At 51.2% G+C, this 20,870-nt stretch overlaps 1 protein-coding gene across 1 annotated transcript; it reads left to right on the plus strand.

Moving 5' to 3' along the window:
- Positions 1 to 2,460: 2,460 nt before the first annotated feature.
- Positions 2,461 to 4,357, plus strand: LOC117192159 (death-associated protein kinase related-like). Its single transcript, XM_033396819.1, has 2 exons — positions 2,461 to 4,230; positions 4,332 to 4,357. The coding sequence occupies exons 1-2, from the start codon at positions 2,532 to 2,534 to the stop codon at positions 4,355 to 4,357; spliced, it is 1,725 nt and encodes a 574-aa protein (XP_033252710.1). The 5' UTR covers positions 2,461 to 2,531.
- Positions 4,358 to 20,870: the final 16,513 nt, after the last annotated feature.

The following is a 20,870-nucleotide window of genomic DNA, read 5'->3' on the forward strand; positions in this document are numbered from 1 at the left end:
TTCCGTCTCTCTCGCACGCACTCCTTGTCGTGTCGTTTAATATTAGCGGCGTCTGCCGGAGGAGAGCCATACTGACTTAGTATCGGGTATAACTGTAGAGTTGCGGTCTCCGCAGCAACTCACAACGTTCCCCCTCGTTTCCTTTGTTGCAGTGGCTGTCTCTGGATCAACGATTGGGCGCATTAACAGGCACCGCCCGATCGCATGCTTTCGCGTGCGCTGGCGATTTGGGCCCTCCACACTTGGCCCAGACCCTCCAGATCGTCGAATGGATCGTGGTCCATTCGTCGTCATGTTCGTCGTCAATTGCTTCGCAGTCCATATCGGATTCGGAGTCCGATATGGCTGCGGCGTCATGGTGCGTATTTGCAGTTGGTCGTGGTGATGGCTGTGTGGATGCTGCTGCTGCTGTTTTTGTCTGAAGTGGCGGCACTCCTCCCGTGCTCTCGTCCCTTGCCTGCAGCAGGTTTGTCAATTTCGTCAAAATTGCTGACGGCTTGTCCTCCAGCTCTTTAATTTTTACGGCATATCTTTTCAGGATATGGGCACAGCTCCCATCGCACTGGGCGCCAGGCTGCTGCTGTAGCTGGGGTTGGCGTGGCGTCGGAGCACGATTTGGGATCGGCTGCATCGACAGGACCCTGTGGTGTTGGCGCCCCTCGGCCAGTGGCTGGGGATGTTGGTCGCGATGCTGTAGCTGTTGCCGATGCTGCCGACCCGGACCGCGTTGGCGTTGCTGCTGCGGCTGTGGGTGGAGTGGCTGTGTGGGTGGCTGCTGCTGCAACTGTCGCTGTAGTGGCTGCTGGTGACGTTGTGATGGCTGCTGGAGACGATGTGCTGGCTGTTGCTGCTGTATTGGCTGCTGCATTTGCTGTGGCTGTTGCCGTAGTGGCTGAGGCTGCTGCTGCTGCCGTCGATGCTCCTGGACAGCGACCCTGTGGGCCAGGAGCCGCTGCCTGGCTGCCTTGTAGGCGCTGCAGCCCTTGTAGGCGCTGATGTGGGCGCCTTGGCAGTTGGCGCATTTGGGATTGACGGCCCTTGGCTTGCTGCACTCCGTCGTCTGATGTCCACCCGCGCATTTCATGCAGACAGCAGCTCGTCTACAATATGCGCGGGTGTGGCCAAACACCTGACATCGATGGCACTGGGCAGGGTAACGGGAGACTCCAAGTCTCTCAACCGTGACGGGCCTCCCACCCAGGCGTCGCAGCTTCAACACATCGAATTGACCACGGTCCGGTTTGGGGGCGATCTCAGCCTCGAAGAGGTTGTATTGGCGGCTGCGATCGAATCGATCGGTGATCGCCCGAGTAAACCGGACCGTGTACCCCTCGGCCTGCATACAGTCCCGGAACCAGTCAGAGGGCGTGGAATGGGGAAGACCTCGGATGAGGATCCTCAAGCCTCTGTCCTCCACAGGCTGATGCCCGAACTCGCCGTGCCGGATGTCATTGGCAATGGCAAGGGTGTGTGTATTGGGAGTGGCAGTAGTTGTGTTGGTGTTGGTATTGGCGATGGTGCTGGTGTGAGTGGCGGTGACGGTGTTGGTGTTTGTATTTGTGTTTTGTGTTTGCTGCCGCTGCTGGTGATGGCGGCCCCGTCGTCTAGCCTGCTTCCTCCCACCCTCACCCTCATCGTCACTCCCACTGTCGATGAGGGCGCGGTGTCGTTTTGGTGTTGGTGGGATTTGTGGCATTGGAGCAGGCTGGGCTATGGCTCGGATCGACCCGCTGCTCGAGCTCGAACCAGGTTCGACACGCAACAGGTTCGATCCGGTCGTGTGTGTGTGTGTTGCTGCCCGTTGGCCGTTTTGGCGCTCCGCTCTTGCGCGTCGGCTTGCCGGCTCTCCTCCGTCTTCTCCCTCTCCCGTTACTCCTGAACAGTTTTGTGCGTCCAAGAGCGTGAGAGGCGGGAAAAGTGGCAGTGAGAGCGGCGTCTTTTCGGTCTTTCTCTTTGTGGTTGGCGCGGTTTTTGTGACGGGTCTCGAGGGGGGAGTGGCTGTGGCCGTGGATATATCGGCCATGGCAATGGCTGGGTACTCACTCGATGGAAGGCTGTGACGTCGGCGCTCTGCATTGGCTGGGGCGTTGGTGTTGGCGCCTGCGCCGAGGGCTCTGCTGCTGCTGCTGCTATTGGCGGTGTTGGTGTTGGTGTTGTTGGCTGCTGCTGCTGCTGCTAGGGCGCCTCTGCGGGCCGCTCTGCCGCCGTCGCTGTGTCGTCTGGTTGACCCTCGTCTGGCCATTCCTCTGGTCATGGCTGGCTGTTGGTTTGTGTGTTGGCGATCTGCTGCCTGTTTGTTGTTTTTTAATTGAAAAGTCTCTTGTGTGTGTGTGTTTAATGTATTTATTGGCACTTTTATTCTCTTTTTGGTTTGTGATGTGGACGGGAGCAAAAGTTTGTCAAGGTAAGTAATGGGTGTGGTGGAGGAAGGGCGGCACGGCACGGCACGGCACACGACAGACACCACAAAAAGAAAACAGGGCAACACAGAAAAAAAACGTCAATGGCGACACGGCACAGATCGATAGATCATGTTCACCGAAAAGGGAATCTTTCCCATAGGCGATGGCCTTTTGGATGTAGATGCCGAACGCTTTAACGGATTGCTCGTGTCGCATGACATCAACGAGATCTACGAGGTGGAACAGACGCCGTTTGCCAGGGGCAAATTCGCCGCCGTTCGCCGTGCCATTCACAAGAACACGGGCTCCCATTTCGCGGCAAAGTTCTTGAAGCGACGCCGACGCGCACAGAGCAGCGACAAGGAGATCAAACACGAGATCGCCGTCCTAATACTCTGCGAGGGCGAGGAGAACATTGTCAATCTGAATGCGGTGCACGAGACCCGTTCGGACACAGCCCTGCTGCTGGAACTGGCCACTGGTGGCGAGCTGCAGACCATACTGGACAACGAGGAGTGCCTGACAGAGGCCCAGGCCCGCCACTGCATGCGAGAGGTGCTGAAGGCTCTCAAGTTTCTCCACGACCGATCCATTGCCCACCTGGACCTCAAGCCACAGAACATTTTGCTCGCCGGCGAGCGTATAGAAGATGGCCTCAAGCTCTGTGACTTTGGGATCTCGCGCGTTGTGTGCGAGGGCATCAATGTCCGCGAGATGGCCGGCACACCCGACTACGTGGCCCCCGAGGTGCTCCAGTACGAGCCACTCTCCCTGCTGACGGACATCTGGTCCGTAGGCGTTCTCACCTATGTCTTGCTCTCCGGCTTCTCGCCCTTTGGCGGGAACACCAAGCAGGAGACCTTCCTCAATATCTCGCAGTGTGCGCTCACCTTTCCGGACAACCTATTCGGTGGCGTCTCGCCAGTGGCCATCGATTTCATACGCCGCGCATTGCGAATTAAGCCAAACGATCGCATGAGTGCCGCTGGATGCGTGGAACATGTCTGGCTGAAGGATGAGAGCTCGATGGATAGACAAATGTATCTGCAGGCTCAGAGCGATGCTGAAGAGGAAGAGGAGGAGGAAGAAGACGACCTTGAGGATGAGGAAGTGGAGGAGCCAGTGGCCGAGGAGAAGGCAGAGGAGCAGGAACAGCAACAGCAGTCACAGGAACAACAAAAGCAACAGAAGCCAAGCAGTGGCAGCAACAAACCCACGCACAATGGCCACCATCGGGCCCACAGCAATGGGAGCAGTAGCAGCATCTCAAAAATACCCATTGCCACCGGGAAGCTCCTGGGAAGCCCCATAAGCAGCACCAGCACCAGCACCAGCACAGAGACAACGACAGCCATACACACGCTGACCAGCAATGGACACGGACAGAGCAACACGGTCTGCCTGTCCGCCAAGCCCACTCAGATCGTGACACCCACACGTCGAGCCTCCGACTCGGACAAGGAGAACACATACACGGCGACATTTGTGAAGAAGCCCCCGGTGCAGGCCCCCGCGACAGCAGCACGAATGAACAGCATTCGCCGCGCCTCCGACCCGCTGATGGCCGTCTATAAGAAGCAGCCACAGAACAGCGGCGCCAACAGCAATAGTTCCAGCAGCAACAGCAACAATCCCAGCCCCGGCAGCAGTCCCAGCTCGGGCAGCACGGCCACCCTGCTCCTGAATAGCCATCGCCTGGCGTCCGCGTCCGCGTCCGGGCCAGCCAGCACGGTCGCCAGCACCGCTGTAGCCTCAAGCAGCAGCACCAAAGCTACTGCCACTGCCCACCATCTGCACCACCACCACATGCACCACGACAACACGAAAAACGGCCAAAACACATGAAATCCACACTTACCTGCCAATCACCAGACAGAGCTGCCCAGCAGGAAGCTGCCTCGCCATCAACACTGACAATTCCTGCCAAAGGGAAGGAAAAGGAGGCCCCTTTCTGATGACGCTGCCGCCTGACCATGGCCGTGACGTCACGCCACTCCAAACATACAGCTGCCATTTCCAACGACGACGCAGATGCTGGCGCCTGTTGCCGCTCCACTGGGTCGCACCCGTCTCTCATGCCAATTATGTGAGGGCGGGATGGCCTGGTGTTGAGCCGCCGGACGCCAGCAAATCCTGCAAAAGAAGAAGGAGAATCAGGAGAGAGGCTGCCAATAAACACATATACTCACCTGCAAACGCCTCTCACGCCAACACAAACCAGACAAGGGTCGCCAGCAACAGCATCCAAACGCCGACAAGTACCTGCAAATAAACACAAATTAAAATCACACGCCAAAGCAAACACCTCCTCAACTGGGTGGCCGGACCACCAGCCACTCGGATGCGGCCAACAACAATACAATCGACAACGTATCCTGGTGGCCGGACCAGCAGCCACTTGGATGCGGCCAATATCACGATTCGTTGGCATCACTTTTCGATGCCAATGCCAACACACTGGACAATGCATCTTCGGGTGGCCGGACCAGTGCCACTCGGTCTGCTGCACCAAACCAACAGACAGATGCAACGTGGGCGGCCGGACCAGAGCCGCTCGCCATCAACACCATCATTGCCCACGATGCACGCCAATACTCACAACCAGCCAGCCAATAAACAACACACAGGGGGACAACAGAGCCGGCCGGTATACGGCGTAATGTTCGCATTGCGTTTGTTATGCCGGCCGGTGCTTCGTTGTAGTTGTCCTCCTGTTAGAAATAAAATAAATATAATTAATATGTTTATATGTTGTAAATGTATGTCAATTATCGTTTATTTTACCTTGTCTGCATCAATGTATTTGTTGTAGATGTCAATCCTGTTGTTTCTGTAGTTTTTGCATGTCCGTAGATAGTTTGTCCATAGTTTTAGTACTTGCCTGTGATATTAGGAATAAGTTTTTGTAAATTAATGTAGTTTTCTGTAGATAATTGTATATTTTTCGTAGTTTTCTAATTAGTTTTACCTTCTTACTCTTCTTCCCAACCTATCTGCCATTCCCATAATTCCCCTTGACACGTGGTATTACCAAAAATACCACGCAAATACCAGACTATGACCGATAACACACCAAAAAGCCATTTCAAATTTAAAATGCATTTATCAATGCCCAGTGTGTTATCGGTCGCAAATTCGGCAATTTATGCCCAGCCAATTCCTCCCCACCCCCTACCCACTTCAAATGCCTATAAATGCCAAATGCGGTTGAGCAGGAGCAAAATTAACACTGCCAACCTCCGCCACTCTGCCAAACGCCCCAATAAAGCCATTTCAACCGCCCATATGATGCTATGCGGTCGACTCTTCGGAGCGTCACGCGCCCGGATCGAAAGATCCGGAAGTTTACAGTATCCGGGCGGTTACACGGGAGCAGGCATTTATCCCCCCCCCCCCCATCCTATCCCATTCCCCAACAACAGAGCAGCCACTACACACAGCACAAACATAAGACACTGGCCGCTAACCAACGACAACGACAACACACACAACCACTAAAACAAACGGCTATTCCAATTCTCCATTGCCTACGTATCGGTGCTGCTGCCCTCGGACCACTTTCATCTCACTCAATATTGGGGTGAGTGAAAGTGGAACCGGGGGTGAGAGCACCGGTAAATGACGATCGGCGATCGGGCCATTCGAGTGTGGAGGAGAGAGTATGGGAGTTGGCGGACATGTGAGAGTTCCACCATGAACCTCGTCCGCCACTTTCATCTCGTCCACCCGCTCGAGAGGTCGCGATCTTCGGACGTGCCAGAACCGTTTCGTGTCGTGTCGCTTTTTTCGTTGTTCTGTGCCGTGTCGCCATTGACATTTTCTTTTTCTTTGTTGCCCTGTTTTCTTTTGTGGTGTCTGTTGTGTGCCGTGCCGTGCCGTGCCGCCCTTCCTCCACCACACCCATTAATTACCTTGACAAACTTTTGTTCCCGTCCACATCATAAAACAAAAAAGAATAAAAGTGCCAATAAATACATTAAACACAAACACACACACACAAGAGACTTTTCAATTAAAAACAACAAACAGGCAGCAGATCGCCAACACACAAACCAACAGCCAGCCATGACCAGAGGAATGGCCAGACGAGGGTCAACCAGACGCCACAGCGACGGCGGCAGAGCGGCCCGCAGAGGCGCCCTAGCAGCAGCAGCTGTAGCGTGTCATCTACGCACAGGCTAGCTGTCATTCAGCGAAGGGAAGCACACGCTTTGGGTTTCCGGCCTCTGCTCGTCGGCTATTGGAGTGATGTTCTTGCCCCCCTCCTGCTGGTGGCCTATACGCATTATACCGCGAATGAAGTAGCGTGTCACGACGAAAATGCTTAACCGGGAGACACTGTTTATCCCTGAATAGAATTGTGGATGTGTGCTGGAAAGGTATCTCAACTCCGCCTCTGGTGTTGTCGAGGTCGTGTCGCCCACCCTACCATGGCCATTCCAAACCGTTCGATTTAATGACGGAATGGCCCCTTTGTCCGGGGCGTCCTACATGGGGAATTTGCCAGCGAAAGCAAAGCGGTAGATTAATACATTATAAAGTTTATTCACTTACTGGCTAAAACACTAACATTACCCGCAGATACCATAATATAATCACCCACATTAAAAGAGTAGCTAAATGAAATATATGTATAAAAATTCCTACAAATACTTGGCTATGTGTCATACAAACGATATACTAAATAAGTCCGAAATGGACAAACTAACTTGCTTGCTGACTCCGTAATGTTACGAAACCAATTCGAGTGGGCACTTCTCCCTCTCACTCACCGACCGGCCCTAGTTCCCTTGTTTCAAGTTGTATTTATTAATAATAGAATTTAAGTCCACTCATACCTTTTCTCCGGTTTATGGCTCCATCGGCGAAAGCGCTTTCCTCGATGAATACCTAAAGCTGCTGTGGTGGAAGAACACTTAAATGGGCACAAGGTTGGGGGAAATCATATTTGCAGATCGGCGAGAGTCACGAGAAGCCACTACCGGAATCAAATCTAAATCTCTCCTAATTAACTCCGCACAGAAATCATAATTAATTACACATTTACAAACACGAATACAATTACTCCGTCAATCCGTTGCTTCCTCTTTTTTTTCTATTCTCTTTCTCCCGACGGTTATCTATGTTTCCTTTCCACCTCCTGGGCGAACGGGAACAGCTCAAATTCTTTCCCCTGCTTCTGCAGGTGAAAGGTACGCGAAAGCAAAGAAAAAGGCCAAACGGCCAATCTCCGACGGTGCTAGATTAACACTTTCTCTTCGCCGATCTGCTCGCGACCAAGGGACGGGCCCTCCTTATCTACCGCGTCGCTTGGGGGGACCGAGCGCTCCCTAAATGTCTTCTCCCTCTGCTTCCACGCTCGCTTCTCCGATGGCTGAGCGCTTTCCAGACAATCCCAAAGGTTTAAACGCCACTTTGTTAGGCTTGCGGCTGCTGTTGTTTGCTGGCGGGCTTCCTTGGACGATCGAATCCGCACTGCTTAACTCGATTTACTAAGCGCCAAGACTACAAATGGGACAACTCTTTATTCTCCTTTAGCCCTTCTCTTCTCTTCCCGCAGCACTTACCCCAACCGGACTCAGCGCTATACGGCTTCTGACGACTGAATAGCCCACTCGCCTTCAACCAAGAATCTCGCAGTCGAATCTTGGATTTAGATATTTAGATTCCCTAGAGTTTTTCTCTTCACTAAATTCTTGGTTTTCCTTTCCGTCGGACCGATACGCAACCGACTCAATTGACTTTCACGAGGGAATAGCCGATAGGGACGCCAACGTTCTGGCGGCAAATCCTCTAAGAGGTCCCTGGATGCATTTTCAACAGAGATAGCCTGACGTTTTGACCTGTTACCGTCTTTTTGGTTTTCCCTTGACCTGTCGTTCGCCTGCCACTCTGAGCACTAGATGGCGCCACAAAAAACTCAGCATTCCCTGCTACAAGCGCTACAAAAGCCCCCCCGAAAGATCAGGCTTGGGGGTTACACTCCCAAGAATGATAACAGGATAGCTTGAAGCAGTTGGTTTACTGACGAAGATCTTTCGCGTGAAACCGTCCTACGTAACGACCCTGCAAATCCTCTAACTCATAGTAGGCCTGCCCTATCTTCTTTTTGACCCTGGCCTTCAGAAAGGCCGGACCCAACTTCGCGCTGTACCCTGACTGAAAATTGCTCTGCCTGAAATTTCTTCGGAACACCTCCTGGCCGACATTGTAGGATATGTCTCTCGACCGTAAGTTATACTGCCGTCCATTCTTATCGTTCTGTTTTTTCATGACTTCTAGAGCCTTGCTTCGAACCAAGTCTAATGAATCCTCCCGCGAGAAAACTGCTGACCTGTCGTCCATCACCCGCAATGCTCTCAGAAGCTTGTATGTTGCCCCGGAAGTGATGAAATGCTGTCCGAACACCATATAATAAGGAGTTGCATTCAGACTTGCATGCACCGCCGAACGCAATGCGCAGCAAATGCTGCTGAGGTGCTCGTCCCAGTCCTTCTGATCCTCGCGCACATAAGATCGGATTGCTGCAATCACCGAGCGATTTACACGTTCGGAAGCATTAGCTTGGGGTGCGTACAGGGCCGTGAGAGTGTGCGAAACTTTATATTCCCGGAGTAGCTTTTGGAATGCCTCAGACTTAAATTGTGTGCCATTGTCGGATACTATTGTCTCCGGAACCCCGAAAGCATGAAAAAGATCTTGCTGCATGTATTTGACTACCACGTCCGCGGTCAACTTCTTCACTGCCTTAAGAAACACATATTTAGAATAGTGATCGAGGACGATAAAGATGCCTATATGTCCACTTCTTGAACGGGGATATGGCCCCAGGAAATCTACATATAATTTCTGGAAGAAACGTTGTGACTCGGGCGCAATTCCAATCTTCGGTCTCTGGATTGTATTGGGGGCCTTGGTAGTCTTGCAGACATCACAAGCCTGGATATACTTCTTCACATCGGCAACCAAACCAGGCCAGTAATAATACCGCCGTATCCTTTCTAGGGTTTTGTGAATGCCTCCATGGGAAGCCAGTGGATTGTCGTGCGCGTTACGCAAAACGTCAACCACTAACCCTTGAGGAATCCAGAGTTTCCAAATGAACACATCATGTAGCACCTCTCCTGTTGCGTGATCTGACCTACGATACAACAAGTTATCTACAATTTTGAGATCTGGCAACTTATCAATATTGGCCCTAACCCTTTCTACGATCTCCACGTAATCTTCTGCCTTGAATTCTGGCGATTCCAAATCCACCAACAACCCATTGCTCGCGTCTAGAGTCGCCACTTCCTCCTCATTTACGCGAGAAAGAGCATCCGGAACCACAATAAGCCTGCCGCTACGATGCTCGATTTTAAACGAGAAACTCTGCAGCTTTAATGCCCATCGGGCTAGACGTGAGTGTAAGTCAGTTTGTGACATGAGCCACTTTAAAGAGGCGTGATCAGTGATTACAGTAAATTCATGCCCCTCGATATAAGCTCTGAACCTATTTATGCAAACTATTGCGGCCAGACATTCTTGTTCGGTGACCGAATAATTCTTTTGGGCTTTGTTGAGTTTTTTCGATACAAACGCAATCGGATATTCGTCCCCCTCCGGCGTCTTCTGCACCAGCACTCCCCCAACGCCTGTCTTGCTAGCGTCGCAGTGAACATAGAATGGTTTGCTAAAATCAGGACTACGCAAAACTGGCGCTGAGCAAAGCATCTCCTTCAACTTTTCAAAAGCCTCCTGACCCTCTGGAGTCATTGAAAATTTCTGTCTGGGTTTGAGCAAGTCCGTGAGAGGCGCGGCTACCGATGCGAAGTTGCTTATTAACTTCCTGTACCAGCCTACCATACCTAGGAAGCGACGCAGAGACTTTAGGGATTTTGGCAAAGGAAAATCGGACATGGCCGAAATCTTATCCGGATCTGTACGAATCACCCCTTCGCCTACTATATGCCCCAAATACCGCACTGACTTCATGCAAAACTTGCTTTTCTCCACATTCAGCGTTAACCCTGCCGCTTTTATGTATTTTGCCACTTCACTCAACACCCTCCGATGTGACTCGAAACTGTCCGACACAATCAAAAGGTCGTCCAGGTACACAAAAACTTCATTTCTTAAACTGGCCGGAATTACCTTGTCCATCAACCTTGTCATGGTCTGCGAAGCATTAGTGAGACCAAAAGGCATTACCTTATACTGGTAGAGAGGTTTCCCCGGAACCGTGAACGCTGTTTTATCGCGTGAGTTCGGCTCTAAGGGAACTTGCCAATAGGCATCCTTAAGATCCAGGCTCGAAATGAACAACGCCTTAGGAAGACGTCCTAGAATCCCATCAATTTGTGGTAACGGATACGCGTCTTTTTTGGTCACCGCCTTAACTTTCCTACTATATAAACATAGCCTCACCTTTCCTGGCTTCTGCACCAATACTACCGGTGATGACCACGCACTATCGGATTCCTCTATCACCCCTAAGCTGCTATCACGGCTTTTGCATCACCTACATCAATTGAATGCGAAAGCAGAGCCGTCTTTCCTAGACCGGAAACGGAAAACGAAGGAAATAAATTGATGGTCGCTTGCAACTGGTCCATTTCCCCTCGGCTGAGGTTCTGCGGTTCATGAACTATCTCTGCCAGCGACATGCTGGGTGGTAATAAATCGAAACTTGACCAAAAGTCGATCCCTAAATACAAGTCCTGGCTGAGCGATGGAATAATGTGCAGCTCAAGGTCCTTCACTGCACCCTTATACTGCACCGGTGTCCGCAGTCGTCCCACTACCTCTTGCCTCCGTCCATCCGCAGTGGAAGCATTTACAACTCCTCTCTTAAAAGGAATTCGGCTTTGGCTTACGCGTTCTGCTAACTTTCCGCCTATAACACTCATAGCTGCTCCGGTGTCCAATAGACCAAGGACCGTTTGATCCAACAGGCGAACTTCCGCATATGGACGCTTGTCCTTCTGCTTGTAACGAATGCAATTTATCGCTTTCGCCGCCTGCCGGAACGCTCTCATCCTTCTTGCACTCCTTGTGAGGCACTTATTACTGGGTTGGTCGTTGGTGAAAAGCGAATGGGATCTGGCATGGACTAGTTGTGGCCAGACTAAAGCTTGGTGTATGTCGGATTCTGATTTCTCAGACGGAAGCTGGGCGGTAGTTTTAAGTATCCCTACTGGGATTTCGCCTCTGCACTCGACTGCTTGCGCTGAACACTGACCGGCTGGCGAGGCTGGGTGTTCACTTTGCCGTTTTTTTGGCATTTGCTACACGACGGCTTATATTTATTAGGTGCTCCGCACCCAAAGCAAAAAATTTTCCTTTTGCTATCGCAATCGTGGTAGCGATGCCCCTCCTTTCGGCAGTTCCAGCAAATCAGTGCCATGGCTGCCACCTCGTCCTCTTCTTCTACATCCGAGAATTCGGAGGCCTCCTCTAATTGGGCTTCCTCTACCAATTCCGCAACCTGTTTCCGGAAAGGAATCAATTTCTGGTACCCATGACTCCGCCTAACGTCGTCGAGAAAACCCTCCCTTCTACGACAGACTTCTCTCAAGCGTTCTACGGAGTCGATTTGGACATTCAGGAGCTCATGTCTAATTTCAGGTCGCAAATTGCGCCGTAAAGCTTCCACAATCGCTTTCTCTGACATGGGAGTTTCCAAATCATCCATCAGCTGTATCAGGGCGTCGTGGAAGAAATCGAAATTTTCTTTTTCTTTTTGCTTCCTGTCCCTTATCGCTTCTCTGATATCCACATCGGTTCGAGAATCCCTAAACTGCTTTCTTAGGGCTTGGCATAACCGGTCCCATCTCATCGATCCGGAAGTCTTGTGGTAACGCCAATAAAAATCTCTGGCCTTTCCGTCAAAAAGCAGACTGGCGTTACTGCACAGAACTGGAAAATTTCCCTCGAGAGTCTGATGCGTCAAAGCCTCTACCCTATAGAGAAAATTATCAATGCTCAATCCTTCTTGGGTCCCATTAAAACGTAATTTAACTATTGAGGATATGGGCGACTTTGTCCGGTCGCTGACTCAGATCTGAGACTGCACTGCTTGGACGGTCGTAGCTCGGAAACTGTGCTGAATACTGACTATTCAGTCCCTGTCGGAATGTTTCCTCCCCTTCTCTGTCCCTATTTTGTTGGACCGGATTATCCGCTTCCCCACATCTATTCCCTTGAGGAATGCTATTGCCAGTCTCTTGGAAATGTGCTGCTATGCTGGACTGAATGATTTGAGCCATTTTGTCCGTAAGCTGGGGCTACCACCTCGTTTTGCATCGTGCTGATGGCCTGTGTAACCATGCTACTAACTCTTTCAGCGGTTATGGCTGCTGCATCGTTTTGCTTGGCCTGGCGACTGGTATTATGAGGAGTACTTCTATCGACGCAGTAGCGTCTTGCATGTGGGACAGGTAGTATGGGTCTTGACATGTGACTCAATACAAGTTTTTGTGAAAACTCGTGGCTGCACTTTGTTTTCAATGTAGGAGCCGAAGCCAAAGTTTTCCCACACAACTGGCATTGTTGGCGCCGGGAGCCGGTTCAGGCTCGTTATCGGGGTTCTCCATTGTAAAAAAAAATAATAAAATCAAACTTAATTGCTAACTGTCCTGACAAAAATATGTCCCACAAAAACAACACGACAAAACCTAAACACTTACTTATCAAACGCAGACAAAACCAAGGTTAAAAATGTGTTAATAGTAAAACTAAATTAAGTATTCTAGTTAAAAGTCAGATAAACTTATGCTAGCAAACCTAAGATGACCTAAAAATTCAAAAATAATAAGTAATTGTACGTGAACTCAAATTGCAAAGAGAACTGATTCCTCGTGTTATAATTCATAGCTTCCTACGTTGCCAACTTAGGGTCAATGGCCAGCAAACGGCACAGCTGTTCTCAAGTCTCGCTTCCCTTGTAACAGCGAGAGAGCTAGCAAATCAACAGCCCTACCAAATAACACACATGGAATGTAAACCACAAGAATAGAACGCAAAGAATATGATACGATAAAATAAAGTCATTAAAATGTTTGCCTTACGCATAGCTAATCCCCATGCGAAACGGACCCTATGCTAATTGAGACCCCAATTCCTAAGCACAAAAGAAAATGAAAAGAATGTGTACGCGCGCAGACGCCTTGCACTTGTCGCTGTCTAATCAAAACCAACAACAACTGCATGCGCGAGCCGTGGCCAGCTGCTGCTTTGATTCGCGCCGCTGTCGTCCAAACATCTCGGCTCGGCACTCTACACTTGAAATGAGCATGCTGCTTCTGATTTCACTCGTGGCCAACGGAATTCTATAATCAAGATTAATCCGAGTATGTCCAACGCGCTAAAGCTCATCAGCAGCAATGGCTAAGCCTTCCGCACAGTCCCTCAGCCGTGGGCAGGGTTCCGTAAGTAAACGAGATTCCCTCTGCAGTCCTATGCGCCCGAAAGACCATGTTTAAGACTCCTGCCTCAGAAAAAGTAGGGTATTATTAAGATCGATGCACTTTTCGAAACGCTCCTCAGACGTGGCCGGATGAAAAGTCAAAACTTCTGCTTCCGTTTTCCGAATCGTCTGACAAGCCCTCTACTTGGTGTTGAGAAAAGAAGATATTCTTGAGCAATGACCACTTCTAGAGAAACAATTTTGGTCAATGCCGTCTATGCTGAATCGGGAAGTTTTAAAGACAAAAAAAAAGGATGTCACAGTGTTGATGGTGTCACACCTGAATAGGTGTGGCCCCACGTTGGGCGCCAATTTTTAGTTATAATACTATATCTATGATTCATAAATGTAACGTGTCATCTACGCACGTCTGTGTATATAAATCCTGCCAGGCTAGCTGTCATTCAGCGAAGGGAAGCACACGCTTTGGGTTTCCGGCCTCTGCTCGTCGGCTATTGGAGTGATGTTCTTGCCCCCCTCCTGCTGGTGGCCTATACGCATTATACCGCGAATGAAGTAGCGTGTCACGACGAAAATGCTTAACCGGGAGACACTGTTTATCCCTGAATAGAATTGTGGATGTGTGCTGGAAAGGTATCTCAACTCCGCCTCTGGTGTTGTCGAGGTCGTGTCGCCCACCCTACCATGGCCATTCCAAACCGTTCGATTTAATGACGGAATGGCCCCTTTGTCCGGGGCGTCCTACATGGGGAATTTGCCAGCGAAAGCAAAGCGGTAGATTAATACATTATAAAGTTTATTCACTTACTGGCTAAAACACTAACATTACCCGCAGATACCATAATATAATCACCCACATTAAAAGAGTAGCTAAATGAAATATATGTATAAAAGTTCCTACAAATACTTGGCTATGTGTCATACAAACGATATACTAAATAAGTCCGAAATGGACAAACTAACTTGCTTGCTGACTCCGTAATGTTACGAAACCAATTCGAGTGGGCACTTCTCCCTCTCACTCACCGACCGGCCCTAGTTCCCTTGTTTCAAGTTGTATTTATTAATAATAGAATTTAAGTCCACTCATACCTTTTCTCCGGTTTATGGCTCCATCGGCGAAAGCGCTTTCCTCGATGAATACCTAAAGCTGCTGTGGTGGAAGAACACTTAAATGGGCACAAGGTTGGGGGAAATCATATTTGCAGATCGGCGAGAGTCACGAGAAGCCACTACCGGAATCAAATCTAAATCTCTCCTAATTAACTCCGCACAGAAATCATAATTAATTACACATTTACAAACACGAATACAATTACTCCGTCAATCCGTTGCTTCCTCTTTTTTTTCTATTCTCTTTCTCCCGACGGTTATCTATGTTTCCTTTCCACCTCCTGGGCGAACGGGAACAGCTCAAATTCTTTCCCCTGCTTCTGCAGGTGAAAGGTACGCGAAAGCAAAGAAAAAGGCCAAACGGCCAATCTCCGACGGTGCTAGATTAACACTTTCTCTCCGCCGATCTGCTCGCGACCAAGGGACGGGCCCTCCTTATCTGCCGCGTCGCGCTCGACTACTAAAGTGCCGACGCCAACGCCTCGGGAAGCTAGCCGCTTGGGGGGACCGAGCGCTCCCCAAATGTCTTCTTCCTCTGCTTCCACGCTCGCTTCTCCGATGGCTGAGCGCTTTCCAGACAATCCCAAAGGTTTAAACGCCACTTTGTTAGGCTTGCGGCTGCTGTTGTTTGCTGGCGGGCTTCCTTGGACGATCGAATCCGCACTGCTTAACTCGATTTACTAAGCGCCAAGACTACAAATGGGACAACTCTTTATTCTCCTTTAGCCCTTCTCTTCTCTTCCCGCAGCACTTACCCCAACCGGACTCAGCGCTATACGGCTTCTGACGACTGAATAGCCCACTCGCCTTCAACCAAGAATCTCGCAGTCGAATCTTGGATTTAGATATTTAGATTCCCTAGAGTTTTTCTCTTCACTAAATTCTTGGTTTTCCTTTCCGTCGGACCGATACGCAACCGACTCAATTGACTTTCACGAGGGAATAGCCGATAGGGACGCCAACGTTCTGGCGGCAAATCCTCTAACAGGTCCCTGGATGCATTTTCAACAGAGATAGCCTGACGTTTTGACCTGTTACCGTCTTTTTGGTTTTCCCTTGACCTGTCGTTCGCCTGCCACTCTGAGCACTAGATGGCGCCACAAAAAACTCAGCATTCCCTGCTACAAGCGCTACACAGCAGCAGCCAACAACACCAACACAAACACCGCCAATAGCAGCAGCAGCAGCAGAGCCCTCGGCGCAGGCGCCACCACCAACGCCCCAGCCAATGCACAGCGCCGACGCCACAGCCATCCATCGAGTGAGTACCCAGCCATTGCCATGGCCGATATAGCCACGGCCACAGCCACTCCCCCCTCGATCCCCATCACAAAAACCGCGCCAACCACAAAGGGAAAGGCCGAAAAGACGCCGCTCTCACTGCCACTTTTCCCGCCTCTCACGCTCTTGGACGCACAAAACTGTTCGGTTGTAACGGGAGAGGGAGAAGACGGAGGAGAGCCGGCAAGCCGACGCGCAAGAGCGGAGCGCCAAAACGGCCAACGGGCCGCCACACACACACACACGACCGGATCGAACCTGTTGCGAGTCGAACCTGGTTCGAGCTCGAGCAGCGGGTCGATCCGAGCCATAGCCCAGCCTACACAAATGCCACCAATCCCACCAACACCAAAACGACGCCGCGCCCTCATCGACAGTGGGAGCGAAGATGAGGATGAGGGAGAGAGGAAGCAGGCCAGGCATGAGAGACGGGTGTGACCCAGTGGAGCGGCAACAGGCGCCAGCATCTGTGTCGTCGTTGGAAATGGCAGCTGTTGGTTCGGATTGGCGTGACGTCACGGCCATGGTCAGGCGGCAGCGTCATCAAAGAAGGCCTCCTTTTCCATCCCTTTGGCAGGAAATTGTCATTGTTGATGGCGAGGCAGCTTCTTGATGGTCAGCTCTGTCTGGTGATTGGCAGGTACGTGTGATATGTGTGTGTTTTGGCCGTTTTTCGTTGTTGTCCGTATTGACGTCTCTTTCCTTTGTTGCAGTGGCTGTCTCTGGATCGACGATTGGGCACATCAATAGGCGCCGCCCGATCGCATGCTTTCGCGTGCGCTGGCGATTTGGGCCCTCCACACTTGGCCCAGACCCTCCAGATCGTCGAATGGATCGCGGTCGGTCCACTCGTCGTCATCATCGTCATTAATTGCTTCGCAGTCCATATCGGGTTCGGATTCCGATATGGCTGCGGCGTCAAAGTGCGTATTTGGTGCTGGTCGTGGTGATGGCTGTGTGGATGCTGCTGCTGCTGTTGTTGTCCGTTGTGGCGGCACTCCTCCCGTGCTCTCGTCCCTTGCCTGCAGCACGTTTGTCAGTTTCGTTGAAATTGCTGCCAGTTTTTCTTCCAGCTCTCTAATTTTACCGGCATATCTTTTCAGATTATGGGCACAGCTCCCATCGCACTGGGCGCCTGGCTGCTGCTGTAGCTGGGGTTGGCGTGGCGTCGGAGCACGATTTGGGATCGGCTGCATCGGCTGGACCCTTTGGTATTGGCGCCCCTCGGCCAGTGGCTGGGGATGTTGGTCGCGATGCTGTAGCTGTTGCCGATGCTGCCGACCCGGACCGCGTTGGCGTTGCTGCTGCGGCTGTGAGTGGAGTGGCTGTGTGGGTGGCTGCTGCTGCAACTGTCGCTGTAGTGGCTGCTGGTGACGTTGTGGTGGCTGCTGGATACGATGTGCTGGCTGTTGCTGCTGTATTGGCTGCTGCATTGGCTGTGGCTGTTGCCGTATTGGCTGAGGCTGCTGCTGCTGCCGTCGATGCTCCTGGACAGCGACCCTGTGGGCCAGGAGCCGCTGCCTGGCTGCCTTGTAGGCGCTGATGTGCTGGCCCTGGCAGTTGGCGCACTTGGGAGCAACGTTCCTTGGCTTGCTGCACTCCGTCGTCAGATGTCCACCCGCGCATTTCATGCAGACAGCAGCTCGTCTACAGTATGCGCGGGTGTGGCCAAACACCTGACATCGATGGCACTGGGCAGGGTCACGGGAGACTCCAAGTCTCTCAACCGTGACGGGCCTCCCAAAGAGATTGAATTGGCGGCTGTGATCGAATCGATCGGTGATTGCCCTTACAAACCGAACCGTGAACCCCTCGTTCAGCATACTGCTGCGAATCCAATCCGGCGGCATGGAGTGGGAGAGTCCTCGGATGAGGATCCTCAAGCCACGTTCCTGGCTGGGCTGATGCCCGAATTCGCCGTGCCGGATGTCATCGTCGGTGGTAGTGGCAGGGGTGTTTGTGATGGTGATGGCGGTGGTGGTGTTGGTATTGGCAGGTGTATTTGTAATTGTTATTGCGTTGGCGTCATTATTTGTATTGATATTGTCAGTATTGTCTATGTGTATGGCTGGTGATTGTCTATGTATTGGCTGTTGTCGATGTTGGTGATGGCTGTGGGTCTGGCTATTGGCATTTATAGTAGTGGCAGGGGCATGGGCAGGGGCAGGGGCATGTGTTCGCTGTGCAGATTGCGGCATAGTGGCAGGAGCGGCCACTTTGTTGGTGTTGGCTGTATTTGTTGTCCGTTTCTGCTGCCTCTGTTGTTGCTGCCGCAGCTCGTGCTGCCTCAACTGCTCCCGGACAATAGCCTCTAGCTCCTCCAGTGTCTGCCTTTTCTTCTTCGGCTTCCCAATTGGCGGCCGCTGCTGCCGCTGCTGGTGATGGCGGCCCCGTCGTCTGGCCTGCTTCCTCTCACCCTCACCCTCATCGTCACTCCCACTGTCGATGAGGGCGCGGCGTCGTTTTGGTGTTGGTGGGATTGGTGGTATTTGTGCAGGCTGGGCATTGGCACGGATCGACCCGCTGCTCGAACTCGAACCAAGTTCGACCCGCAACAGGTTCGATCCGGTCGTGTGTGTGTGTGTGGCTGCCCGTTGGCCGTTTTGGCGCTCCGCTCTTGCGCGTCGGTTTGCCGGCTCTCCTCCGTCTTCTCCCTCTCCCGTTACTCCCGAACAGTTTTGTATGTCCGAGAGCGTGAGAGGCGGGAAAAGTGGCGTCTTTTCGGCCTTTCCCTTTGTGTTTGGCGGGATTTTGTGATTTGGCAGGGTTGCGGGATTTGCGGTTGGTATTGGCGCTGCTGTTGCTGCTGATGTGATGGGGCTCGAGGGGGGAGTGGCTGTGGCCGTGGATATGTCGGCCATGGGAATGGCTTGGTACTCACTCGATGGATGGCTGTGGCGTCGGCGCTCTGCATTGGCTGGGGCGTTGGTTTTGGCGCCTGCGCCGAGGGCTCTGCTGCTGCTGCTGCTATTGGCGGTGTTTGTGTTGGTGTTGTTGGCTGCTGCTGCTGCTGCTAGGGCGCCTCTGCGGGCCGCTCTGCCTCCGTCGCTGTGTCGTCTGGTTGTCCCTCGTCTGGCCATTCCTCTGGTCATGGCTGGCTGTTGGTTTGTGTGTTGGCGATCTGCTGCCTGTTTGTTGTTCTTTAATTGAAAAGTCTCTTGTGTGTGTTTGTATTTAATGTATTTATTGGCACCTTAGTTCTCTTTTTTTCTTGTCTATCACAGTTATCTCTTTTAGTTTGTGATGTTTGTGATGTTTGTAGTGGCACAGGAACTAAAGCTTGTCGGAGATAGTAGTGGGTGGGGTGAAGGAAGGGCTGGAGCGTGGTGGATTGGCGAGGAGCACTTTTCCGCGTTTGGAATGGTCATGTGCAGCGGCGAATGGTGAGGGGGGGGGGGGGGCGACCCAAAATGGCTGCTGCCTGGCTTGGCTTGGCGTCGTCTGGCCTTTACTGTCTTTATTTTTTGGCACCAGAGCACAAATGACACGGCAAACGATAAACGACAAAACAGTCAAAACGACAAACGACACGGGCAACACTGATGGCAACGAACAAACAAACTTGCGATTTTATTTTATTTTAATGGCGGCGGCGATTGTTCAATTTATTTACGTCCGACGATCGCGACCTCTCGAGCGGGTGGACGAGATGAGAGTGGCGGACGAGGGTCATGGTGGAACTCTCACATGTCCGCCAACTCCCCCACTCCCACGCCGGTCGTCACTTACCGGTGCTCTCACCCCCGGTTCCACTTTCACTCACCCCAATATTCAGTGAGATGAAAGTAGTCCGAGGGCAGCAGCACCGATAAGTAGGCAATGGAAGATTTGAACGGCTTTCTGTTTCAGTGGCTGTGTGTGTTGTTGTTGGGCAATGGCCCGTGTCTAATGTTTCTCTGTGCTGTGTGAATTGGCTGCTCTGTTGTCAAGGATGGGATGGGATGGGAAGGGGAAAGTTTGCCTGCTCCCGTATAACCGCCCGGATACTTTCAACTTCCGGATCTTACGATCCGGGCGCGAGACGCTCCGAAGAGTCGACCGCATAGCATCTTGTGGGCGGTTGTATTGGCATTGTTGGCGCATTTGGCTGAGTGGCGAAGGATGGCAGTGTTCATTTTATTCCTGCTCAGCCTCATTTGGCATTTAGTGGCATTTGAAGTGGGTGAGGAATTGGCTGGGCATAATTGCCGAAGTTGCGACCGATAACACACTGGGCATTGAGAAATGCAAATTGAATTTGTATTGGCTTTTTTGGTGTGTTATCGGTCAAGTCTGGTATTTGCGTGATATTTTTAGTAATACCACATGTCAGGGGAAATATGGGGATGGCAGATAGGTGGGGAAGAAGAGGAAAAAGGTAATAAAACTAATCAAAAAACTACTAATAATATACAATTAACTACAGAAAAACTACATTAATTTACAAAAACTTATTCCTAATATTACAGGCTAGTAACTAAAACTATGGACAAACTATCTACGGACATGCAAAAACTACAAAAACAACAGGATTGACATCTTCAACAAGAACATTGATGCAGACAAGGTAAAATAAACGATAATTGACATACATTTACACACATATAAACATATTAATTATATTTATTTTATTTCTAACAGGAGGACAACTACAACGAAGCACCGGCCGGCATAACAAACGCAAT

This window comes from Drosophila miranda (genome assembly GCF_003369915.1).
Source record: "Drosophila miranda strain MSH22 chromosome Y unlocalized genomic scaffold, D.miranda_PacBio2.1 Contig_Y25_pilon, whole genome shotgun sequence".
Taxonomy (NCBI): domain Eukaryota; kingdom Metazoa; phylum Arthropoda; class Insecta; order Diptera; family Drosophilidae; genus Drosophila; species Drosophila miranda.

What these genes read in the sequence shown, in the direction of transcription:
- LOC117192159 (XM_033396819.1), top strand. Translation starts at nt 2,532, where the DNA reads ATGTTCACCGAAAAGGGAATCTTTCCCATAGGCGATGGCCTTTTGGAT. An exon ending in GCACCACGACAACACGAAAA is followed by an intron (nt 4,231 to 4,331) that starts ACGGCCAAAACA and finishes TTCCTGCCAAAG; the next exon opens with GGAAGGAAAAGGAGGCCCCT.